We start from the raw sequence: 27,955 nt of genomic DNA on the forward strand, positions 1-27,955 counted from the left end.
TTCACTCCTCTCTGTTAACAGCATCTCCACTACCAAACTTAGTCCAAATCTTAGGAGTTACCTTTGATTCTTCTTCTCTTACATCACATCAAACCATTCGCAGATTCTATCAGATCCACTTTCAAAATATATCCAAGATGAAACCAATTCTCACCACTTCCACAGCTACCACTATGATCTAAGCTAAGCTGTCATATTTTGACAGGATTACTCCAAGAGCCTCTTAATTGGTCTCCTTGCTTCTATCCAAGACACACACCTCTAAATCTACACATCAACCAAAATTATCCTGTTTGCAAAAGCTCTCCAATAGCTTCCCATCTCATTTGAAGAAAGCCCAGGAACGCCTGGGTGGCTCAGTGGCTGAGCGTCTGCCTTCAGCCCAGGGCATGGTTCTGGAGTCCTGGGATCGAGTCCCACATCAGGCTCCCCGCATGGAGCCTGCTTCTCCCTCTGTCTGTGTCTCTCATGAATAAATAAATAAAATCTTAAAAAAAAAAAAAAAAAAAGAAAAAAGAAAGCCCAGACTGTTAAATGTTCTCAAGGTATTTACATGATTTATCTCCTACCAGCCTCAGCGTTACAGCCATGCAGTTCCTTCAAAAACAATAAAGCTGTCTTTGTTTCAGAGACTTGTATTTCCTGGGTTTTCTTTTTTCCTGAATGCTTTTCTACCTGTCATCTACAGGGCTTGTTTCTTTTGCCCCTTTTTGTAATGGAGGAGCAGGGCCATTGAGGAGCTGGAGCCGAGCCGGGACCGCTCCGCAGCCGCAGCTGGAGCCCGGCGAGAGGGCCGGGGAAGGGGGGCGCAGACTGGGCCTGCAGCCCGCGGAGGGCCCAGGCGTCCCTCCTTCCCTGCCCCTGTACCTGGGGATCTAGGACACTCATCCCGAGTGAGCAAGACATGGACCCTAGAGGAGACCAACATTCAGGGAATGGAAGTAAAGCTACACCCGTCCCCCACCCCCACCTCTACCTCCAGCCTTGAGAGTGAGAAAGGAATTGGAAGGGCGTGGATGGGGTAAAATCCTGCCCTCTACTCCGTTCATCCCCTCAGCCCATCCTGTCCACTGAGCCTTCCCAATGGAAACAGGCCAGCAATCATCTCGGTTCCTGAGGACTTTCTGTCTAACCACCTGGACTATAAAAGACAAACCAGAGGCTTCTCCAAGTGGGATTGGGCTTCAGAAGGCCCTTCTGAGAGGAGCCAAATACCTCAGATGGCTAAGGGAGTGGCCTGGCCTCAGTCTGCTCAACTAAATCACCAGTTCCAAGACAGCAGGGAATAATAAAGATAAAAATAATATAATAACAACAACAACAAAAAAAAGTCTCTCTTTTGCCAGAGAGACTTTCCCAGGACAACATATAAAATAGCAACTCTCAGGGCAACTGGGTGGCTCAGCTGGTTAAGTGTTGAACTTTTCTTTTTGGCTCCGGTCATGATCTCAGGGTCATAGGATTGAGCCCTTCATTGGGGGGGTCCATGCTCAGCAGGGAATCTGCTTGAAATTCTCTCCCTCCACCCCTCCCCTCTCTCCCCAAAATAAATAAATCTTAAAAAAAAAATAAAATACCAACTCTTATAGTCTCACACTAGAACTCCTTAGTCCGCTTACTCTGTTTTATTCTTTTCATAGCAGATATCACTCAGTATTTGTGTTTATTTTTATCTGCTCTCCTTTATACCGTAAGCTTCATGAGTGCAGGGAAGTTGCCTATTTTGTTTTAGCTATATGTTTAGCACCTGAAATAGTGCCTGAGATATAGTAGATATCATAAATATGTGTTGAATGAATAAATGAATTTATTGAATGAACTAAAGGACTTATGATTCAATACCATATGCATTAAGAAGCTGCTATAGCAATAAATTTATCTTTAAATTTAATGAGTATTTGCTGACTCCCTCTGTGTTAGACTTTCTAAGCAAAGAAAAAGGTAAGGTACAGTTCTTGCCTCAGTGGAGAGACAAGATATACAAATATTAATGTAAAAGTAGAACTTGTTGCCAAAGTAAAGACAATAGGTATCAGAGGAATTCAGAACAGGGACTTAATCTATGAAAACCAAATATGACAAGAGCAGGTACTGCTTGAGCTGTGGAACATGAAGGATTTATTTATTCATTATGCCAACATTCAATGAACACCAATGACAGCCACTGCTCTAGACACTACAGATGGAACAGTGTAGCAAAGGGTCTCTGCCCAAATTAGACTCACACTGAGGAAGAAAGGAGGAGCAGCCTGATAGTACACAAATATAAGGCAGGTAATAAATACTGTAAGTAACAAACGGTAAATAAATTTGTTTTCTTAAGGTGGGATACAAGAGATATAGAGTGACCAGCAAAAAGTGCTACTTTGGGTGGGCAGATTCCTGAAAGCAGTGTGAGGGAGTGAGCCAAGTGAGTTTTAAGACACAATTCCCTTATCAGATAAGTGATTTGCAAATATTTTTCCCCATTCTAGGAGCTGCCTTTTACCTTTCTTCGTGGCATTCTTTGAAGCATAAAAGTTTTAAATTCTGATGAACTCCAATTTATTTTTTTCTTTATCTTTAGTTGCTTATGCTTTCGGTGTTTTACCTAAGAAACTAAAGTGCTTAATCCAAAGACATGAAGATTTATACCTGTTTTTTGTTCTAAGAATTTTATAGTTGTAGCTCTTACATTTAAATCTTTGATAGATTTTGAGTTAATTGTTTTAGGATTTTTTTTTTAAATTTTATTTATTTATTTATGATAGTCACAGAGAGAGAGAGAGAGAGAGAGAGAGAGAGAGGCAGAGACATAGACGGAGGGAGAAGCAGGCTCCATGCACTGGGAGCCCGATGTGGGATTCGATCCCGGGTCTCCAGGATCACGCCCCTGGCCAAAGGCAGGTGCTAAACCGCTGCCCCACCCAGGGATCCCCTAGGATTTTGTTTTTAAGCTATCTCTACACCCAATGTGGGGTTCTGACTCACAACCCCAAGATCAAGAGTTACATGCTCCATTGACCGAGACAGTCAGGTGCCCCTTGAGTTAATTTTTGAGCGTGATGTGAGGTCTGCATCTAATTTCATTCTTTGCATATGGATATCCAGTTGTCCCAGTACCATTTGTTGAAAAGACTATCCTTTCCTCATTGAAAACTCCTGGTACCCTTGGTGAAACTCAACTGACCACAAATGTAAGGGTCTATTTCTAGACTCTTAATTTTGCTCCACTGGCCTATGTCTTCCTTATGCTAGTACCATATTGTTTGATTGCTATAGCTCTGTAGTAAGTTTTAAAATCAGTGAGTCCTAAAACTGTTCATCTTTTTCAAGATTTTTCGGCTATTCTGGATATAATGATTTTACATATGGCCAGTTTGTCAATTTCTACAAAAAAGAGAATTTGATAGAGATTATGTTGAATATGATCAATTTGGGGAGCACTGCCACTTTAATGAGTTAAGTCTTCTGATCCGTAAACATGAGATGTCATCCTTCCATTTACTTAGATCTTTAATTTTTTCCAACAATGTTCTACAGCTTTTAGTGTCCAAGTCTTGCACATAATCCTGAGTAGTGGATTTTTCCCCCTCAATTTTTTTGCATTATTTATTCCCTAAAAATAAACTGGATTCTGCATAATGCTCTTGCATTTCATAACTCTGCTGAACTTATCAGTTCTAATACGTTTTTTTTTTTTTTGTGCGTGTGTATTCCTTAGGATTTTCTATATACAAGACCACGCTGTTTACACGCAGAAAGTTTTATCTCTTCCAATCCTGATGCCTTTCATTTGTATTGTTATTCTTTATATCTTATACATTTTGTGTCAATACTCTTTTATATCTAATATTTAACAAAAACATTAAAAAATAGTGGTAAAATCAATGCATATGTAATATGCAGAGTTATTCATTTGCAAAACCAAAAGAAACTGCTGTAAAATTGAATGGAGGTGACAGGTCTACACCAAAACAGAAAACCAATTAACATTAGTTTTACCAAGGACATCTCTTCAAATTGGCCTTAAAAAAAGATACCTACTCCAATGTGTTATCCAAGCAAAGCTATAACAATTTTTTTTTTAAATTTTAAGTCTTACTGCTAATCATTATGGGGACAAAAAAATTAATAAACATAAAATAATAAACACAACTAAGCTACAAATATTTATTCTTGCTTTCTTCATCCTAATTAGAATTTCTTATGGAATTACCTTCTGAATTTCTTATGGCATATTTTAAAGATGTTTATTAATAGCAAAAACTCAAATCATTTTTTAAGAGTATCATAATCTAATCAAGAATCAACTATTACGGGATCCCTGGGTGGCGCAGCGGTTTGGCGCCTGCCTTTGGCCCAGGGCGCGATCCTGGAGACCCGGGATCGAATCCCACATCAGGCTCCCGGTGCATGGAGCCTGCTTCTCCCTCCGCCTGTGTCTCTGCCTCTCTCTCTCTCTCTGTGACTATCATAAAAAAAAAAAAAAAAAAAAAAAAAAAAGAATCAACTATTACTAAGAACACGAAGACCTGGAAAGATAATTTAGACAGACCTAATTTGGATACCAGCTTTCCTAGTTAGTGGCTGTGTGATCCTGGACAAATACTTAAAAACTTGCTTAACCCATGTTTGCTCAGCAGTAAAGAGAGGCTAAAAATTAATTCAGAGTTCTATAAAATCTATGAAAACCAAATGAGCTAGGCAAAGCACCCAATATGTATTTTTCAGCACCCGTTAATGTTAGGCATCCCTCTCCTTTACTACAATTGGTGTTACAACTAATCAATGCTGTTGCTAATAATTACTGTGAAAGACATTTCTTGGACAATTATTACATGCTAGGAATTGTTTTAAGCACTTTAATGAACGTATGTACAGGCAGCCCTCACTCTGCATTACAGATCAGAACTGTAAAAATGATCAAGTAAGCTGAAACTGTATAAAGTGATTCATGGAAAATATTGATTATTCCATGACCTTTAAAAATTCTTGTCACAGCTAAAGCTCTTTGTTTATGTTATTCAATGAGGCTTCACTAAGTTCTTCCAGAACAAATCTAGGGTCTCTCCAACAGTAGCAGCGTCAACATCCCTACAGTCAGCTATTTCTTCCAAAACTCCATTTAGGTTTGATTTGAATTTCACTTTTTCCAGTGTTATCATTTTTCATTTCTTTCCTGCACTCCCATCTTTATTCATTCATTCTCTTTTGATCATCCACTTTTAGAAAATGTCACATGGATTTATGACCCAGAGACAAGAGGGTAATACTACCACAGGGTTTGCTGTCTGTATGAGCTGAATAACACATATGCAGTGACCAATCACCAAGAGACTGTGAAAGAAGTGACATGATTAGTCAATAATAATGATTCACCTCTGTTATTCACATAGTGATTTATGGACTTCAGTGCTAGCAGTGAAGTTTGTTCTTTATTCAATTAAAGTTAATACACCATGGAGACTTAAATCTGAGATGTGCTGTCGGGAGACTGGCATCATTTAATTAAACTGTGGTAACTGAAATTAATGCATATTGAATCTATACAAAACAAGAACCGCCTGTATAGTCTCTCTTTAATCTTGACAATAATACTAAGTGGTATTATCACTACTGCTTTACAGATGAAAAAACTAGGACACAAAAATGTATCACTTAGTCACTAACTAGTAATATAGTTAGGACTAGGCTTTAAAAACACAGTATTAACTGTAGTGTATGGTAAATGTAAACAGCTACAAGTAGTTTTTTAGAGACTTGGAATTTATTTTAGTTTCTATGTTTTCTAAAAAATTTAAAGAAATACCTTTTAAAAATCATTACTTCAGAATCTGCTGAAGTTTAAACACTAACACAAATACATTCTCAACTTATTTCCTAATAATACAAAAGCAATTAATTCTTTCTTTCCTTTTCACTTAGTTCCTAGGGTCACTTAAGACCGCTTGTCACAGGACAACATTCTTTTCATTTGAATATTGTTTTGAAGAGAACTTAGAATTAAAAACAAAAATCATTACATTAAGTTTTATTTACTTCTTTTTTTAAAACCAAATCTCTGGGTCTGTTCATTTCACAGAATAAATGATCTTTACCTTTCTATTTTATTTTTTTAATAATTTTTTAAAAAGATTTTATTTATTTATTCATGAGAGACACACACACACACAGAGAGGCAGAGACACAGGCAGAGGAAGAAGCAGGCTCCACACAGGGAGCCCAACGTGGGACTCGATCCCAGGCCTCCAGGACCACGCCCTGGGCCGAAGGCAGGCGCCAAACCTCTGAGCCATCAGGGATCTCCTCTAGTTTATTTTTTAATATACTAAGTCAGTGATTTCTAGTTTTAAATATTAATCTTCTTATTCATATTTGCATTAAAAACAGATAATCTTTTCTCTCTGAGAGACATATCACTCACAAAATAAATACTGCCAAACTACCAAGACATTTTTTAAACTTTGCGTGTCTGGTCATTAAAATTAACTATTTTTGGAATGGTTTCTTTGAATGTTGCCTTGCTCAGTCTTGACAACATTTTTAGCTCTCCCCAAGAAAATAACTATCAAAGATACCTCTCAAAATATGAGGACAAAAAAGCACACACAAACAAAATAAAAATGACATAAAGGTCCAGGGCAGTTTTGTTTGCTGTATTCTTGAAACTTATCTGAAAAGAATATAACTCATTTGAATCATCTGTCGTATCACAAAGTATTGTGTAAATTCCCAGAAAGGAGATAAAGTAGTAGTAGTTGGTAAGAGGTTACATAGTAAACATGATGGATATCTCTGAATACCTAAGTTTTCAAGAAGTTACAGGGATGCTTTCCACCTTCTCTTGCATGGCCTCTAGAAGAAACAACTACTTGTCTGAGGATATTACATCCCCTCAGACCCCTCTTAATGATCTCCCAGGGGTCCTTTACTCAACAAACAAAAGTTCTTCCAGGAAAAAAAGTCCTTTATGTAAAACAGCTGTGAAATCTGAAAAGCACTAAGGCCTTTCTATGTCTAAACTGTCACCAACAGAAGGAGCCTAACCAAAAGTGGTACAAATGGGTCCATTCAGATTCTAAACAGAATTATCATTTTGATAGTTGTCTAGCAGCTGAGTGCAACACAAAGTGATATGGGTTTTGTGACAGGAATGTAGAACTTGTAAGATAACATTCAGTATTTTGTGAGCCTGTTGGCTGTTTTTGTTTTTTGTAAAATACATACACATTCTCTGAGTAATATAATTTAGCATAATTCACAAAAGTCTAAAATATGCCTTTACATGATCAATTTCTTTTTTTAAAGTTTTTCAGTTATAAGGCTGGGCTTAGCTTAGTAACTTTTTAAATAACTGTTACTGCATTTACCCCTATGGTTTCCAGAATGTATTGCAGAGACAATGAGCCCACTATAACCAACAACATAAAATCTCTAATTTGCATTTTATGTCATGACATTCAATTCAAAGTTTAGAACTTAGCAAAGTCGTGCTTAACAATTATACAATAACATGGAATAAAACTAAAGTTAACTTTCTATTCAAGCATTAGGTTAACACTCAGCATTTAATGTTTTATTTATTTATTTTTTAAAAAAATTATTTATTTATTCATGAGAGACACAGAGACAGAGAGAGAGGCAGAGACAGGCAGAGGGAAAAGCAGGCTCCATGCAGGGAGCCTGATGTGGGACTCCATCTCCAGGATCAGGCCTTGGACTGAAGGCGGCGCTAAACCGCTGAGCCACAGGGCTGCCCATGAGAGAAGTCTTGAATTAGAGTGATTCTCAAAATGTGTCTTGTAACCAGCAACAATCTGTAAGGATTCTCCAAGTACTCTATATATCACATCAACTCTCTTCTCAGTTTCCTTACCCTATGTTCTCCCTGTTTTCCTCTTACCTTCATCTTTTAAAATGGTCTGCTGTTCTTTACTGGTTTAGGTTCTCTACAAGAGAAAAATCTTAACTCTCACTTCCCTATTTCCCTTGGCAATCTAACTGATCCATCTCTGGTATCTCTAGACTTGTCACCCCTGAAATTCATTCTTCAAACTGTAGGCAGGCAGAACTTTCTAAAATGTGGATCTGATTTCATTTTTACATTATTTAGTGCCCCCAACCCCTTCACCTTTACCTTTACCTTATAGGTAAAATCCCAAACTCCTCAACATGACTTTAAGGTTTTGCAGGATCTGGCCCCTACTTATCTCGCTAGCCTCATTTCTCACACATCTGCCCCACATTCTCCACTAACAATAGTGAATTTAAAATCTTTTAAAAGATTTTACTTATTTGAGAGAGAGAGAGAGAGAGTGCGAGCACAAACATGCACACAACTGTGGGGTAGAGGCAGAGTCCCCACTGAGCAGGGAACCCAATGCAACTCGGGGGGTCAATCCCAGGACCCCAGAATCATGACCTAAGCTGAAGGTAGACACTTAACGGTTTAACCAACTGAGTCATCCAGGCACCGCCAACAACAGTGAATTTTCAATTCTATAGTCTTACACCTTCTTCAGCTCCTATAATTGCCTCTGATGGGAACATCCCTTACCCTTATTAATTTGGCCAGCTCATCCTTGAGATTCAATTTGCTAGGTAATTCCTCAGGTAATCTTTCCATACTCTTCATACCAGTACTCACACCATGCTACATTTGGCCTAGTATATTACTTTTCATGTAATATTAAAATTAATTTATAAATTAATTTCTATATTCTCTCTTCTTGCATACTGTAAAAGCTAAGACCAGGTTGCTTATCTACCTTGTTCCCCTTTGGTATTCATTCCTAGTGTCTAGTAGATATAATACTAATACTTCATTTACTAGCAATTTTATCATTTAAACATTTTATCTCCTTCCTCAAAATGGATAAAACCTTCCAAAATATTTACATAATTTTTAAGGAAATAAACTGAAAATTTCTGTTAAATGTTCTATGAATTTTGGTAATTTAAAATCCCCTTTGTTGGGGTACATAGCGGCTTAGTTGGTTAAGCGTCTGCCTCTGGCTCAGGTCATGATCCCAGGGTTCTGGGATTAAGCCACACAGTGGGTTTCTCCCTCAGTGGGGAGTCTACTCTCCCCTTTCTCTGCTTCTTACCCTTCCCTCTCCCTCATACTCTCTCAAATAAATGAATAAAATCTTTTTAAAAATCCCCCTGTTGTTTCAACAGTTAGCTGCATATAAGGAATATCTGCTAGAAGCAAAGCTGTTTTTCTAACAGATCTTCATATCCCCAATCCTACCGTAAACTACTGCAACATCCTAGCTTCCTTGTGGTGGCCTTTCTGCCCCTCCATAATTACCTCAAGTCAAAGATGATTATTCTCCAACATTCTACTTATCAGCGAATAAAAGGCATGCTCAACATTTTCTCAGCTCTCCACTGGTAGGTCTAAATTACCAGGCTCAAACTTTAGTTTGGGTAAGAACCTCCTGAGAACCTATAAAAATTCAGATTCTTCTCAGCTGTCCATGATGATCTCATTAAGTTGGGAGTGTGACGCCTAGGAGGCAGAATTTCAAACAAATAAGCCAGGTGATTCTGATGCAGATAATCCTGTGCCTACATTTTAAGGAACTCTGTTGTAGAGCTGTTTTTCCATACTTGTACAATATTGACTCCCATCCCGCATTTCATTGTGGGCCACAGGACTTCACTGCCATCTTCTCCACCTTAACATGGTTATCTACCTTCTTTCTAGTCAATCCTAAGTATTTATTGAGGGCTTTGCCACATCCTCAACTCTTACCATTATTCTAGGTGTCATTAACCTTTTGCATGCTCTTGGGCACACTTTCAGAGATTGAAATGATTCTATGTTCAGTTTGCAATTCCTTTTTAACTGATATGTAAGGTCCAAGATGAGTTTTCAAAGCTCATTAAAAACATAGTCTATAATGGCATGGTATGTAGTTTGTTGCTTTTTTTTTTTTAATTAAGATTTTATGTATTTATCCATGAGAGACACACAGAGAGAGAGAGAGAGAGAGAGAGAGAGAGAGAGAGAGGCAGAGACACAGGCAGAGAGAGAAGCAGGCTCCTCGCAGGGAGCCCGATGGGGGACTTGATCCCGGGACTCCGGGATCACACCCTGAGCCGAAGGCAGATGCTCAACCAGTGAGCCACCCAGGCGTACCCCCCCTCCTTTTTAAAAATACAAACCATGAAATACTTAAAATGAAATAAAATCTATTGCATGAGCTTGCCTACCTATGTTGATACAGAATGATGCGTTGTAGTTATAACAATCTGTAAAGGTGTATGATTTTTTTTTCCTCCTTAATATACTTGTAGGAAGCTCAAAGTTGGTAGTTTGATACAGGCTTGGTAATTTATAGTTGGACAATGGTCCCAAAAAATTGTGAGGGCAGATAAAAGATATACTACACTAATGAAGTACAATCCAATCTATACTTTGGTCTCAGATTTCATTAACCCTTTCATCTTTCATGCCCCGTTCTACTTGAGCCACTGGAACTCCCATGGCCATGCTTTGGGATCCTGTTATCCCTCGGGAAGCAACAATTCTGGAATTTAGTTAAGCCTAATAACTCACTTTGTGGTCACAGCCTCCTGTATCTGTTATTCCACTTGATCAAGTTAGCAAATCTGACTTATCTATTTTCTCTATTTTATCAGCACACATGCAAAATCTCAGTCTCCTCTCTCTCTCTCTCCCTCCTCTCTCTCCCTCATTCAACAAACATTTAGATAGAATCACTATCTTTTGATGGTTTACTGCCTACCCTCTAGACCTCACTCCAACCCCCATGCCCCTTTCATCTAGATTCTAAATAGTACTGAAATTCACTAAGAATGAAATCATGTACCAATCTCCATCAAGGGAATGCTGAATTTATTCAAAGACTTATCACTGTGGGAACATTTGTATGTATCTACATTCAAAACAATTCCTATTAGATATAAAAAAAAATTATTCTTGCTAGAGTTTGTTTATAAGTAAAGGGAGAATCTACCATCTACCTTATAGGCACAATATCTTAACATAGATGAGGCTTCTGCTCCTCAGTAAAAATTTTATTCACATTTTTCAACAGAAATTCCAATCCAGAATTAATTTAAAAGATGTATATATAATAAGCACATATATCTAAAAACTTAATTTGTGGTAATAGTACTAAGAATATATTCTTTCTTTGAAAAGTAAATATTAAAATGGATCTACATTTGCAAGAGTTAAGCAATCCTTGAAAAACATTTGCCATTATCTCTGAAAGGGTCCAAGATATACAGTTGGCAAAAACTGGCCTTTGGAAAAAGTCCCTGTCAAATCAATGTTGCCACTGATGGAGTTACTAAATTTTTCAGATGTAATACAGAAATGTGATATTGAATAATATATAGTATGGTGACAAACTGTCATCACATGCTATTCAAACTCTAGGACAGGATGGGTGAAGGAGAAAACATGTTAAAATTTTTAAGTTCTTGGGATCCCTGGGTAGCGCAGCAGTTTGGCGCCTGCCTTTGGCCCAGGGCGCGATCCTAGAGACCCGGGATTGAATCCCACGTCGGGCTCCCAGTGCATGGAGCCTGCTTCTCCCTCTGCCTGTGTCTCTGCCTCTCTCTCTCTCTCTCTATCATAAATAAATAAAAATTAAAAAAAAATTTTAAGTTCTTATGTTGGAATTCATTTTTTTATTGAGCAATTACTATGAAATCATAAATTGTGCTGTGTGAACACACTGTTTCTGCCCTCAAAGTGATTTCAATCTCTTGGGAAAGGCAGATAAGTAAATAGACAATTACAACACTGAGGTGAGGGGAGGAAGTATATCCAAAATCAGTTTTCTTTTTCTTTTTTCTTTTTTAAAATTTTATTTATTTATTCATAAGAGACACAGAGAGAAAGAGAGGCAGAGACACAGGTTGAGGGAGAAGCAGGCTCCATGCAGGGAACCTGATGTGGGACTCGATCCCAGGTCTCCAGGATCACACCCTGGGCTGAAGGCAGGCATTAAACCACTGAGCCACCCGGGCTGCCCCAAAATCAGTTTTCTGACAATTTCTATTCTTATGTTCCTTCCCAAATCTTCTCCAGACTGCTAGAGTTTACAATCCAGACTGATAAACACAGGGGAATGGAGAAACTATTTAGCTTACTAAAAGCCTTTAAAGAACAGTAACAACAAAGACCACATACACAAAATTTCAATAACAACAACAATGATGATACATGCTGGGAAATTAAAGATATAGATGGATGTATCAACTCTAAGAATACATCTTCCTGTTGATCCACAGAAATCTAGAAATGTGTTTCTAGTCCTGACTTAAACATGTGTTTGCATTCACTCATTTATTCACCAAACATTTAATGAAAGCTTTATCTATATATGGCAGCACTATAGATAAGGTAATGAATGAAGGAAGCATTTTTGTCCTCACTTTACTTATAATCAAGTCACATAAGCTCTAGGTATAGCCAGCTAATATGCGTAATGCCATCACAACCTAAGGGGCCCTTTTTCTCAACTGTAAAACAAAGCAGTGGAACTCAGAGATCTCTAAAATACTCCTACTGAACTAAAATCCTGTGATTTAACTCAAAATCTAAACTTGTGGACCAGACGTTTTTAAGACCCAGGAAACTAAGGAGCCATAGGCAGGGTTCAGCGAGTCCTAAACTCCCTTAAAACTGAATGTAAAATTTGGTAGTTTTGTGTATATGTACATTTATCTAGAAAAAAGATCCACAGGTGGAAAAACTAAATTATGGATTTTAGTTTTGGGCCTACCACAGAAAAAATTTTGTTTTACCCATATCTACTAAGATAACTTTGCTAAATCTGTCAAATATAAACATAATTAACAAAAAGTATCAACTATTTGGAGCTTATATTTGCTTCTCTTTAATTCATGGCATGAATTGCATGTTTTAATCTAATACTTTGACCAGCACTTTAAAGAATAAATTAAAAATAAAATGTGGCTTACAAATCAAAGAATAACCTGTATTCTTTGAGACTGAACTTTACTAATCTTTAAAAAATAAGAATTTTGGGATCCCTGGGTGGCGCAGCGGTTTGGCGCCTGCCTTTGGCCCAGGGCGCGATCCTGGAGACCAGGGATCAAATCCCACATCGGGCTCCCGGTGCATGGAGCCTGCTTCTCCCTCTGCCTATGTCTCTGCCGCTCTCTCTCTCTCTCTCTCTCTGTGACTATCATAAATAAATAAAAATTTAAAAAAAAAAAAAAGTAAAAAAAAAAATAAGAATTTTTATTTAGAAAGAAATATTTTTTTGCCGTAAAAAATTGTGATAATACTAAGGCCATTATTCTATCCTCTATATAAATCCCTCATCTTGGGATCCCTGGGTGGCGCAGCGGTTTGGCGCCTGCCTTTGACCCAGGGCGCGATTCTGGAGACCCAGGATCGAATCCCACGTCAGGCTCCCGGTGCATGGAGCCTGTTTCTCCCTCTGCCTGTGTCTCTGCCTCTCTCTCTCTCTCTCTGTGACTATCATAAATAAATAAAAAAAAATTTAAAAAAAAATCCCTCATCTTAAATCCCTCATCTTAAGAGTAACAAACCTCAAAATATTAACATATGTTTAACAAAATATTAACATATGCTACCAATGGATTTCTAGGACTAGCTTTTACATTACAATCTCTAACAGAATGTGAATGTTGAGTTAGACTCTAACCAGGGCCTTCTGCAGGACAGACTAAGAGGAGAAGCCAAATGAAGAATGAAACATCTGCAATGAGACAGAAAAACCTGGACAGAAACATTTACAATTTCACTGCCTGTGCCACAGTGACACCAACTGGCCAGTCAAGATATGACAACTTAATGAACAATTATATTCAAGACTGTATTTTTTAAAGTGTATTATGTAGTATGCTTTAAATAAAACCCATGTGATTTTATTTTTTAAAAAGATTTTATTTATTCATTTGAGAGAGAGAGAACAAGTGTGGGGAGAGGGGCAGAGGGAGAAGCAGTTTCTCCACTGAGCAGAGACCCTGATGCAGGGTTCAATCCCAGAATCCTGAGATCATGACCTGAGCTGAGCCAAAGGCACACCATTATATGATTTTAAACAACAAACAGGTATAAAGGAAGATAAGTGAAATACCTCAGAAAACTCTTTTATGCTCCAATTTTACAGATTTGTAAAGATGTTCTTTACAATTAATGCTAAAAAATACATTTTCATACTTATTTTCTATATAAACTTTTATCAATATTAAAATATCAACAGGGACATGAGATTAAATGCAATTTTCCTTTTATTGCTCAGGAAAATAAAGGATGGAAAGTATGACAAAATTGAGGTAAATATATGCCTAAAAGATCTTGAGTATAATCTATTCAAAATGGTCGAAAGATGCTTTTGAAATATTGTTTTCATTCATGGCTAAAGGAATCAAACAGCCAATTTTATTTTAATTCAAGGTTATTAACTATGTAAGAGACTCTCATGATTAATATATTCTTAATAAGAGCAGGTACAAACAGAAACAAGTTTTATGATGTTGAATTTCTTCAGGGAGGTGAAGTGGGGTGTACTATTTGAAGTAGATTAGTGCTTCTTAAGGAACCCTTTCCCACAGGTAAAGTTCACATCCAATAAAAGGAGACCTCCAGAAGAACATCCTTTTTCCTTCTCTTACTGCCCAATAGAAGTGAAATAACACTGCAGAGGAATGTCCAAAAAGATAATTTGACATTAACCAATGTGCAAACTTACAAAGCAAGTTAGCTGGCTTTGACTGTAAGCCAAGAGCTTATACAGATAAGTTATGGTTTAATTCACTTCACTCTAATAAGACATGATTCTGAAGTTAACATCTGAAAGGATAAAAACAACTTTTTTCAGTGTCATTCAAAGGCATATAAAGGTTTTTTGTCTCTTAAGTCTTTTTTTTTTTTTTAAGATTTTATTTGGGGGAAAGAGCACAAGAGAGAGCAAGTGAGGGGAGAGGGAGAGGGACAAGCAGACTCATCGCTCAGCATGGAGCCTGAGGTGAGGCTTAATCCCATGACCCTGAGATCATGACCTTCCGTTGAAATCGAGATTTGGACACTTAACTTACTGTGACCCCCCCCCCCCCCGTGTCCCCTTTTAAAAGATTATTTATTTATGAGAGAGTGAGAGAGAGCAGGCACGTGAGCATGTATGTGTGCACATGTGAATGGAGAAAGGGCAAAGGGGGAGGGAGAGAGAATCTCAAGCTAACTCCACACTCAACACAGAACCCTATGCAAGGCTGATCTAAGGGCCCTGAGATCACGACCTGAGCTGAAACCAAGAGTCGAACACTTAACTGACTGAGCCACCCAGGGAACCCAAAGGCAAATAAAGGTTCTTAAGTAAAGAGACATGAATAAGTTTACGACAACCCAGAAAAAGAATAGAGGCAGAGGAATTAACTACCAGGTATTAAGGTTAAAGATAATACCTTTTTTAATGTAGTAATTAAATAACAGTGTGGTATTATTACAAGGATAAGAATAAAAGACCAAGGAATAAAACAGAGTCAGAAATAGAACAATACATATCTGACTACCTGATTAATAGCAGAAGGTCCCAGTGCAGAAAGGATAGTCTTTTTAAAAAAACAGTGAATGGCAATTAGATAGTAATATGAGGGAAAAAAATGAACCCTGACTCCTACATCACACTACACACAAAAATTAATTCAACAAGAATCACAGAGTTAAGGGTGAGAAGCAAAACAAAAAGACATTTAGAAGAAAACAGTATCTTCATAATGCTAGGATACACAAAGATTTCTCAAAATGGTCAAAGTCACTAAAAGGAAACACTGATAAATTGGACTTCATTAAAAATTACCAACTTTTGTTCATCAAAAGATACCATTAGCAGAGTGAAAAAGCAAGTTGCAGACTGAAAGAAAATATCTGAAATACACATATCCAAACAAATGACTTAGAGTAAATAATTTCTACAAATAAACTAGAAAAAGGCAATAGAAAAATGGGCGAAAAACTTGAAAAAGGGCTTATTATTTATTTATTTTAAATATTTTATTTATTTATTCATGAGAGACACAGAAAGAGAGGCAGAGACACAGGCAGAGGAGAAGCAGCCTCCATGTAGGGAGCCCAATGTGGAATTCGATCCTGGGACTCCAGAATCACGCCCTGGGCCAAAGGCAGGCACTAAACCACTGAGCCACCCAGGCCTCTAGAAAAAGGGCTTCTTTAATAAAAGATAATATTCAAATGGTCAATAAGATTATGAAAATATGCTCAATGTCATTAGTCATTAGAGAAACACATAGAAAACCACAATGAGATACCATTATGCTTCCATCAGAATGGCTAAAATTAAAAGGTATGAGAATACTGGGACACCTGGGTGGCTCAGTGGTTAAAAGCATCTGCCTTCGGCTCAGGGTGTGATCCTAGAGTCCTGGGAGGGAGTCCCACGTCAGGCTCCCTGCATGGAGCCTGCTTCTCCCTCTGCCTGTGTCTCTGCCTCTCTCTCTCTGTGTCTCTCATGAAAAAATAAAATCTTTAAAAAAAAAAAAAAAAGTATGAGAATATTAAGATTTGGTAAGGATGTTTAACCACCAAAACTCTCACTCATTGCTGGTAGGATTCTCAACTGGTCCAACCACTGTGGAAAATTAGTTAATGTCTACCAGAGCCAAACATCATGTATCTGGCAACTCTATTCTAGGGTATATGCCCAATAGAAATAGGTGATCATGTACACAAAAAGACCTGTACTAGAAAGGTCACAACAGTTTCATTCATAATAGCCACAGACTGGAAACAACCTAGGTATCCATCAACTGAAGAATGGATATATAAATTGTGGTATATTAACACAATGGAAAACTACATTACAATGAAAAGGAATTAAATACTGCCATAAGCAACAGTATGAATAAATGTCACACACACACAAAATAAATAAATAAATAAATAAATAAATAAATGTCACAGAAGTAATGTTGAGCAAAGCCAGGCAAAAAAGAATGCATACTGTATAATTCCATTTATTTGTAGTTCAGGAATAGTCAAAAGCAATCTACCATATAAAGTCAGAGTAGCAGTGAGTAGCCTGGGAAGGAGGGTTGTATATTGTCTAGAAGAGGGCAAGAGAGACCTAGTTAAAGTCCTGGAAATGTTCTACAGCTAGATGTGGGTGGTGGTTCCACTTTGTGCTTGGTTTTTTTTAATTTATGATCCTACGGGTTGTTTTTTTTTTTTTTTTTTTTTTTTTAAGATTTACTTACTTGAGAGAGAGAGAAAGCGAGAGAAAGAGAGAGAGAGAGACCAGGCAAGTGCACACACATGTGTGCAGGGGGTGGGGCAGAGGGGAGAAGCTGACTTCTCACTGATCATGGAGCCTAATGGGATGTGATCTCACAACCCTGAGATCATGATCTGAGCTGAAATCAAGAGTTGGACACTCAACAGACTGAGCACATTCGTTTGTGCTTTTTACTGTGTATAATAGCTATAGCTTAAAACAAAACTAAAACAGCAATATAAGAAAAAGAACAGGCTTTCGGTGGCAGGTGAATCTCCAAAACAATACAACATTTTGTATGTACTGCATTTTTCTTGGACAAAAGTCATTAGGCTATTAGAATCAACTCCCTGATGGCAGGTATTTTTGTCATTTTTATTTACTACTATATCTCCATGCAAGGTATAAAACAGATACTCCATAAATATTTGAAGAACAAGGGGCGCCTGGGTGGCTCAGTTGGTTAAACGTCTGCCTTTGGCTCAGGTCATGATCTCAAGGTCCTCCCTCCTCAGTGAGGAGCTTGCTTCTCCCTCTAACTCTGCCTCTCCCCCACCTTCATTTGTGCTTTCTCTCTAATAAATAAAAACATTTTAAAAATGCAGAATAAAATAAAAATAAAAATAAAAAAATAAAAATGCAGAGTAAGTTTGCAAAATGAGCTGTTCCCAAAAGTAAATTGAAGCAATCATTAACTAAAATATTGGTATAATGAATTATCTGATTTAACAGAAGTTTATAAAGTGATTGCTAGAATCTAATGATGGTAGCATGAATTAGCTTATTATGCAGGTTTGTCTTAGTACTTTCAAACACAAGAAGACTAAAACCAGAAGTGAAAATTTCCTTTGTGTACTCATATTTTAAGGTCTCTTCCTTATATGAATCATTCTATATTAGGCCACAGGGGCTTAAAAACCAAGTTAAAACACGTGCAATTAAAATAAACCTCAACTTTGAAGAAACACTGATTGCTTCCCAAAAAATTGCTGAGGCAAAAATAATTGAAATCCAGTGAATTTACTAAAATCAATTGAAACAATCTACCTAAAACTGGTTTCTCCTCAACCCTAGGGGTCATTTGATAATGTCTAGAGACATTTTTGTTTGTGAGAGAGTGCTACTGGCATCTAATAGGATCAGGCCAGGGATGCTGTTAACCATCCTATATGCAGAGGTCAACCCTCTACAACAAGGAATTTATCCAGCCCAAAATGTCAGTGCTGAGATTGAGAAATCATGATCTAAAATATCACATTAAAATAAAAAATTTTTAAAAATAAAGGATTTTGTTTTTAAGCATATGAACTAAAGAGTCCTATTTAAACTATAAACTAATTCAAATTTCTTTCAACTATCACTTTTTCAAAAATATGAACACTCTATTTTTTAATTTTTTTTAAATACTTTATTTATTTACTCATGAGAGACAGAGAGAGAGAAGGGCAGAGACACAGGCAAGGGAGAAGCAGGCTCCATGCAGGGAGCCCGACGTGGGACCTGATCCCGAGTCTCCAGGATCATGCCCTGGGCCAAAGGCAGGTGCCAAACTGCTGAGCCACCCAGGGATCCCAAACACTATATTTTTAAAGTTAAAGTTGTATAGAAGCACCTGGGTGACTCAGTTGGTTAAGTGTCCAACTATTGGTCTCAGGATCATGAGTTCAAGTCCCACTTTGGAAAAAAATAAAGTTGTACATATGTATCAAATGTAATATAAAGGGATATTTAATGTAAATATCTCCAGAGATAATAACCATCACTATCATTTCTAGGACTATCCTAGGCATATCGCTTACTTTATTTCATTTAATATCAATAGCCCCATGAAAGTAAGATTCTCATTTATAATGATTAGAAACAAAAACTAGAAGAGATTAAATAAATACTTGCCTAGGGTTACACTGCTAGAAATGGCATAGTGTAAATTTGCACCCAGATTATCTCCAAACCCATAGTGTTTCCATATGATACACTAAATTTTTCTTTCTTTCTTTTTTAAAAAATATTTTATTTATTTATTCATGAAAGACATAGAGAGAGAGGCAGAGACACAGGCAGAGAGGAAGCAGGCTCCATGCAGGGAGCCCGATGTGGGACTCGATCCCGGGACTCCAGGATCACGCCCCGGGCCGAAGGCAGGCGCCAAACCGCTGAGCCACCCAGGGATTCCCTCTTTTTTTTTTTTTTTTTTAAGATTTTATTTATTCATGAGATACACACACAGAGAGAGGCAGAGATACAGGCAGAGGGAGAAGCAGGCTCCATGCAGGGACCCTGACGTGGGACTCGACCCCAGGTCTCCAGGATCACGTCCCAGTCTGAAGGCAGCGCTAAACCGCTGGGCCACCGGGGCTGCCCAATACACTAAATTTTAATTTCAAATGAGAAGCAAATCAAAATTAAAAGCATCTCAAGATTCATTTTCCACTGAGTCAATATGCCACTTTAGAAAGTAAACAGCAAATTCAGGAGAAGCCTGTTTAGGAATTACATACTAAGGACACATAGAAAACAGTGCCAATTTTTGAAAGGATTATCTAAAGTTAATATTTTTTCTTATCACAAATAAAACTAAATAGTTTTATAAAGTTATATGCCAAAGTCATCAGATACACTCTTGCTCTGGTCATAAAAAGAATTACTAATGAGAACATTAAAGCCTAAATGCTTACTGGCTGAGGGATTAATCTTAACAAATCACTAACATGACCCACCTAGTTATCCCTACATGGTAACAATAGATTCTTGACACTTCAGCCAATCTCAGAAAATATTCCTATATTAAATGCTATTACTTTCTTCTTAACATTTAAGGCCTTAGCATGATTCTTCGTATTAAGAGAAAGAAAAGTATTACCCTATTAAAGCCATGTTCACGAGAGTCATCAACTTCTCCATTACTAGTCACTGGAATTTCTGCTGCTGAATTTTTGGGAGATTCTTGAGCCATGCTAGACTCCTGAAAAAAAGGAAGAAGAAAAGAAAGATTAGAAACAGCTGTAAATAACACTAAATCATAAAGGCAAATATTCAAGACTATTCATGCTTATAGCACTTAAAAGCCACTATTATAGCATTTAAAAAAATAATTACAACCTATCTAACACGTAATAAACATGACACTAATCTAATAAAAAAAGCATCTGCCCTTTAAAACTGCAATCAACTTAAAATTTCTTGTTTAAAAATAAGTTACTTGTAGATCCCAGTGGGCAAGAGCCTTGCCTCACAAATAGTGTTATGATAGACTACCAGCTACAATTGAAAAAAAGTATCACAAAAAGCCAAACTTGATTTTTAATTCCACGATAGCAACTCTACTTATCCTGTTGTACAAAATGGGATTCTAGGTCAGCTTTTCTACAGTTTCCCTGATAGAACAAAAACTTTTCAATCTCTATACTAGTCTTACACTCTGGTTTTACTGTTCTAAAAGTCAAATAATGTTTGGGGTGCCTGGGTAGTTCAGTTGATTAGGCATCTGCTTTCAGCTCAGGTCATGATCTCAGGGTCCCGGGATCAAGCCCCACATCGGCTCCCTCTTAGAGGGGAATCTGCTTCTTCCTCTCTCTCTGTGCCTCCCCCCTGCTCAAGCTCTAATAAATAAAATTTTAAAAATAATGTTTAAAAATAAACTCCTTAATTTTATAACCATTATTTTCTATAAAATGTAAATTTATTTCAGAAACTTAATATGGTTAATCAGCAACAGAAAGTTAATTCTCTTTTATTTTATTTTTATAATAAATTTTTTTTTATTGGTGTTCAATTTACCAACATACAGAATAACAGCCAGTGCTCATCCCGTCACTGATCCCCCCTCAGTGCCCATCACCCATTCACCCCCATCCCCCGCCCTCCTCCCCTTCTACCACCCCTAGTTCATTTCCCAGAGTTAGGAGTGAAAGTTAATTCTCGTTGGTAAAATCTCTCCTTGTTCCAACTGCACATGCTTGTAAAAAGCATATGTGGCTACAAGTTAAAATGAGAATTTTATACTGGTAAAGGATTTTTTTTTCTGGTAAAGGATTTTAAAAATGATCTACTTTTCCTCATTCTAAAAATTAAAAAAGTTCAGAGTAAATAGCTAAACCATTTATTTCACTTTTCACAGAGAACAGGTGCCATTCTCTACTCTACTCCCAGCCCCCCTCCCTTTTAAACCAATAATGGCTTTAGAAGTGTTAGTCAGACACACACTTCCACACACTTTTAACAATAGTGCCCACTAAAATAAAGACTTTGACAGAGTATGTTAGAAACACAATTGATATTTAACAGTACGTGTTCTAATGTTCAAACCTGAATCCAGCTGCTACCTCTGAATCTGCACTGTACAGAATTACCAAAACTAAACCAAACTAAAATATATGTGTGTGTGGGTGCCTGGCTGCCTCCATGGGGTAAGCATCTGCCTTTGGGCTCAGGTCATGATCCCAGGGTCCTGAGATGGAGCCCTACCTGGGAATCCCGGCTCAGTGGGAGCTTGCTTTTCTCTCCCCCTCTGCCTGATGCTTCCCCTGCTTGTGCTCTGTCAAATTAAAAAAAAAAAAAAAAAAAAAAGTGTGTATGTGTGTGTGTTTAATCTAGACTTGAATCTACTGCCAAGAGTATTAAGAGGTTCTTTGATTTTCTCTAGAAGAATTTTTTTAAAGATTAAAATAATTAAGTGCTGTCATACTTAGCTTATGCATTACTCATTTTGTTTTTAAGGAGTTAAGGACAGGATCAAGGCCAAGAACCTTTAAAAAAAACCTGCACTATACTTTGTAATTTAGGGAATTCTATTAGAGTAAGTCATACTACTAAAAGCAAGCACTAATGCAAATAGGTTTGTGGCCTAGTCTTTACTTTGATGAAACAAAAAGTCTTATTAATATATTGAATGATACCTAACAATATTTTTCATATGGTGTTTATATCATTAAGTATGTGAGACAGAAGATATTGTCAAGTATATGAAGGCAGGACTTAAAGTACTCTATTCATAGTACTACGGACCAGCAATGCTCAAACTTTTTGGTCTCAGGACCCCTTTACATTCTTAAAAATCATCAAGTACTCCCCAAAAGCGTTTATTTATGTGGGTTATATCTATCAATCTTTACTGTATTATAGAGTAATGTTATAAATTTTAAAAGTATTTATTAATCCATTTTAAAGATGTCAAATTGAAATTGGTTAGGCCAATGAAAAAAGAACTTTCAAAATAATGTAAAATCCTGCTAATATCACTTAAAACATTTCACAGAACACTTACTTATTTCCTTGCATTCCTTTTTTTTTTTTTTTTTTTAAGATTTTATTTTATTTACTCATGAGAGATACAGAGCAGGAGAGAGAGAGGCAGAGACACAGGCAGAGGGAGAAGCAGGCTCCATGCAGGGAGCCCGCCGTGGGACTCGATCCCGGATCTCCAGGATCATGCCCTGGGCTGCAGGCGGCGCTAAACTGCTGCGCCACTGGGGCTGCCCTTTCCTTGCATTCCTAAATAGATCATAAAAATACTGATCTTTTTTTTTTGATGATTTTTTTTTTAAGCTGTGTTTCAGAGCTTCTGGAGACTGGTTGTCCCTCTCCCTCTGCTCCCCCACTGCATGCATGGTCTCTTTTTCTGCCCTGCTCCCCCAATTAATCAATCATTAGTAATAAAGAAGATATAAGTGGATGCTGCGTTGAGTGGCTTAGTTACTCCCTCTGGGACCAAAGCCCTCAAAGCCTGACACCACGCTCAATCTAAGATCATGACCTGAGCCGAAATGAGTTGGTTGCTCAACTGACTGAGCCACCCAGGCCCCCCTAAAGTAGTTATCTGTTTTAAAAGAACCTGAAATGTCTTTTTTAGAGGATATCTACTTTATGCATAAATTTACAGAAATTCACTGATCTCTACTAGAGAAACACTTTTATAGTCCCCAGTTACAGGAATGGCCACTAACTGAACCAGAGAACCACTGACACTAGGCTGGCTGATCCACAGTTCACACAACCTAAAAGACCAGGTCAGAAAAGTATTGCCCAGCAGAAGAAAGAGAAATTTCCTGAGCTAATCAGACTCATTTTGAAGTGTAAATTAGGAATGCTCAGGGCAGCCCGGGTGGCTCAGTGGTTTAGGGCCGCCTTCAGCCTAGGGTGTGATCCTGGAGTCCAGGGATCTAGTCCCACACCAGGCTCCCTGCATGGAGCCTGCTTCTCCCTCTGCCTGTGTCTCTGCCTCTCTGTCTCTCTCATGAATAAATAAATAAAATCTTAAAAAAAAAATTAGGGATGCTCAGAGAATTAGTCACCTGGGGTATTGGAAGACAAATGAGAGCAGAAGAGAAAGAGTTATGTTGATGACAGGTCACAGCTTAAAAATTCACAAACTCTAGTAAAGAAATGTTAATCAAACTTATCAAAGTTTTGACAGTGTTATCTGTGTCTGGTTCTTCCTTTCTGAATTATGACCTTATAAAAATCTTCTGTTCTTGGATTTTTAAAAAATTGTGGTAAAAAACGCATAACATACAATTTATCATCTTAATCATTTTTTTAAAAGATCTGAGAGAGGGAGATAGAGATTATGAGAGAGATAGCGAAAAAGAGCACATGCAGGGGAAAGAGGGAAAAGCAGACTCCCTGCTGAGCAGGGAGCTCAATCACGACCTCAGCTGAGGGCAGATGCTTAACTGATTGACCCACCCAGGCGCCCCCATTTTAATCACTTCTAAGTGTACAGTTCAGTAGTATTAAATATAGTCACACTACTGTAGACTCTCCAGAACTTTTTCATCTTACAAAACTGAAACTCCACATACATTAAACAACAACTCTGCATTTCCCTCTCCCCCAAGCCCTTGGCAAGCATCATCCTACTTTCTGTTTCTATGAATATGACTATTTTGGATACCTTATCAGTGGAATCATATAATATTTGACTTTGTGACTGGCTTATTTCACTTAGCATAATGTCCTCAAGATTCATCCATGTTGCAACATATATCAGAATTTTTCCTTTTTAAGGCTGAGTAATATTCCACCGTATGAATATACACATTTTATTTAATCATTCATCCAACAATGGACACTTGGATTGCTTCTACTTCTTGGCTACTGTGAATAATGCTTCTATAAACACAGGTATGCAGCTCTCTCTTCAAGATTCTGTTTTTAATTGTTTTGGAAATATACCCAGAAGTGGGATTGCTAGATCATATGATAACTATTTTTAAATTCTGGAAGAAACAGCACACTATTTTCCATAATTATTGCATCTTTTTATATTCCCACCAACACTGCACAAAGGTACCAATTTCTTCATATACTCACCAACATTATTTACTGTTTTTTGTAACTATTTTTTTATTTAAAGATTTTATTTATTCATGAGAGAGACACACACACACAGAGAGAGAGAGAGATAGAGAGAGAGAGGCAGAGACACAGGCAGAGGGAGAAGCAGGCTCCATGCAGGGAGCCGGACGTGGGACTTGATCCCGGGTCTCCAGGATCACGCCCTGGGCTGAAGGTGGCGTGAAACTGCTGAGCCACCTGGGATGCCCTGTTACTAACTATTGTAAAAGGTAAGAATAATACCTCATTGTGGTTTTCACTTAGATTTCTCTGATGATTAGTGATACTGAGCACCTTTTTATTTTTTTAAAAGATTTTATTTATTTATTCATGAGAGACACAGAGAGAGAGGCAGGCAGAGACAGGCAGAGGGAGAAGCAGGCTCCATGCAGGAAGCCTGATGTGAGACTTGATCCCTGGACTGCGGGATCACGCCGAGCTGAAGACAGATGCTCAACCGAGCCACCCAGGCGTCCCCTGAGCACCTTTTTATATGCCTGTTGGCCATGTGTATATCATCTCTGGAGAATTGTCTATTGAAATCCTTTGACCATTTTCTAAATTGGGTTGTGTTTTTTATCATTGAATCATAGGAGGAAACTGAATTTCTATATTCTGGATATTAACCATATTGGAAATATGGCTTGCCAATATTTTCTCCCATTCCATAGGCTGCCTTTCCGCTCTGTTGATTGTGTCCTTTGATGCACAGACATTTTCAATTTTGATGTAGTTCAATTTGTCTATTTTTACTTTTGTTTCCAGTGCTTCTGGTATCTTATTTAGGAATTCTTTGCCAAATCCAAAGTCATGATAGTTTCCCCCTGTATCTTCTTCTAAAATGTTTATAGTTTTAGGTCTTATATTTAGATCTCTGATCCTTTCTGAGCTGATTTCGTATATAAGGGTCCAAATTCATTCTTTGCATGTGGGTAATTCAGTTTCCCAGCACCATCTATTATTGAATACTTTCCTTTTTCCATTGAATGTTCTTGGCATCTTGGATTCTTTTGAGATTCCTACTTTCCTCATTGCTACTGCATTCTTACAATATACCCAGATTACTTGTGGCTGTTGGAATTAAGTGTCTGCTTCTTGCAAATAAGAGACACTAGTTATTTGGTCTCTAATTCAATCTGGAAGACTGAGTTCGCTATCTAAATAATCATCACTCTTTTAAACCGTAAGATATATTCTTTTTTTTTTTTAAAGATTTTATTTATTTATTCATGAGAGACACAGAGAGAGAGGCAGAGACACAGGCAGAGGGAGAAGCAGGCTCCATGCAGGGAGCTTGATGTGGGACTTGATCCTGGGACTCCAGGATCATGCTCTAGGCCAAAGAAAGGCACCAAACTGCTGAGCCACCCAGGTGTCCTGTAAGATATATTCTTACTTTCTTCTTCCTAAAAACAGCAGGTGATTCAACAGGTGTTTACTATCTTCTAGGCAATGTACATAGGATAAAACAAAAATAGAAATCAGGTCTTAGGCTTACATAAACTTAAAGTGTACTGTAGACAAAAAAATAATTATAATACAGTGGGGGTGAACACCAGAGGGAAGCACTTACCAACGGTTTTATTTATTCATTCATTCATTCATTTATTTATTTATTTATTTTATTCATTTATTCATGAGAGACAAACACACATACACAGAGGCAGAGACACAGGCAGAGGGAGGAGCAGGCTTCATGCAGGGAGCCCAATGTGGGACTCGATCCTGGGACTCCAGGATTATGCCCTGGGCCGAAGGCAGGCACTAAACTGCTGAGCCACCCAGGGATCCCCAGCACCAAGCGGTGAGCACTAAGAGGGAAAATTTAATAAGCAATGGTATTTAAGCTGAATCTTTTAGGATAACAGATTGGGACACAGAAAAGGGAAGATTCTAAAAGAAGGAATAATAGCAGCATAGTAGGAAAAGAGTTTGGTATATTCTAGAAATTGCAAGTAAAGCAACTTGGCTGAATGGTGATTACCCATTCATATACTCACTGGTTCAACTAATTTACTGAGCACTTTAATGTGCCAGGCACAAGTTCAGACACACAGAACAGAGTGGTGAACAAAACAGATCCTCATAGAGCTTACATTCTTGTTGGTGAAAAAACAAATAAATATGCCTGTCATACAATCATAAGTGTTAATGGGCATGTATATGTACACATATGTTCATGCATGTGCGGTTTTAAAAAGGTTAGGGGAACATCAGAAGTTATTAATATTTTTGTAAGACCTGAATAAAGTGAGGGAGTAAGTCATGCAAATATTTGGGAGTACAACATTCTAGGCGAGGGAATAGTAAATACAAAGACAAAAAGGTGAAAAGAAGCTCAGCTTTTCAGGCAAAGACATTAAGCCATGTGGCTTGAGGGGAGGATAAGGGAAGAAGAAAGGAAATGTCAAGAGACAGCCAGGGGCAAGAACATGTGTGGCTTTAGAGACCATCATAAGAACCCATATTTTATTTTCAGTGATATAAACCACTTGAGGGTTCTGAACATAAGAATGAAATGATCAGACTTACGTTTTAAAAGGAACACTCTTTTCCTGCTGCATTGAATTAAACTATAAGTGGACAAAGGCAGCAGCAAAGAGAATAAGCAGGAGGCTAACAATAATCTAATCAAGAGATGATGGTGACCTAGAAAGTCAACGCAGCTTTATTGATATCTGTTTTAGTCAAAGCTTCATTAACATAGCTAAGAGGAACATTTCATAATGATAAAAGGATCAATTCATCAGGAATATATAATAACCAGATATATGTATGTTTGTCCCAATAATAGAATTTCAAAATAAATGAAACAATGACAGAATTAAAAGGGAGAAACACAGAAGTCCATAATCACAGATTTTACCACCAATCTCATAGCAATTGAAAGAACTAGACAAAGAAAATTTGCATAGACATAGAAGATCTGAACACTATCAGCCACCTTGACTTTTATAGAACAGTAAACTCAGTAATGTTAGGATACATATCATTTTCACACAAATATGACACATTTAGCAAAACAGATATTTAGAGCATAAAATAAGCTTCAATAAATTTTAAAATACTAAAACCATATAGTATATGTACTTTGACCACAGAATTAAATTACTATCAATCATAAGATATCCATGACCACATCACCAAAATTTGGAAATTAAATAACACATCTAAATAATGGGACAAAGAAGAAATTAGCTTTAAATGCTGATATTTTAACAAGAAATCTTAATCCAAGGATATAAGGATGCACGTTAAGAAAACAAAACAAAAAAAAGAGCAAATTAAACTCAAAGTAAGCAGTATGAAGGAAATAAAAAGGAAATAAACACCAAAAATCAAGGAAATAGTACAAAAACTGGCCTAAT

The 27,955-nt window shown here is 37.4% G+C and overlaps 1 protein-coding gene across 7 annotated transcripts in view; it reads right to left on the reverse strand.

Moving 5' to 3' along the window:
* ARFIP1 (ADP ribosylation factor interacting protein 1) overlaps positions 1–27,955 on the reverse strand; it is a 131,246-nt gene that overhangs the window by 65,426 nt on the left and 37,865 nt on the right. For all 7 annotated transcript variants that reach the window (XM_041738172.1, XM_041738170.1, XM_041738166.1 and 4 more), the window contains one exon: positions 20,113–20,214. In XM_041738172.1, the coding sequence (XP_041594106.1) occupies positions 20,113–20,214 (102 nt within the window). The remainder of the gene's footprint in view (positions 1–20,112; positions 20,215–27,955) is intronic.

The sequence above is a fragment of the Vulpes lagopus genome, chromosome 23 (assembly GCF_018345385.1).
Source record: "Vulpes lagopus strain Blue_001 chromosome 23, ASM1834538v1, whole genome shotgun sequence".
NCBI classification, from domain to species: Eukaryota; Metazoa; Chordata; class Mammalia; order Carnivora; family Canidae; genus Vulpes; species Vulpes lagopus.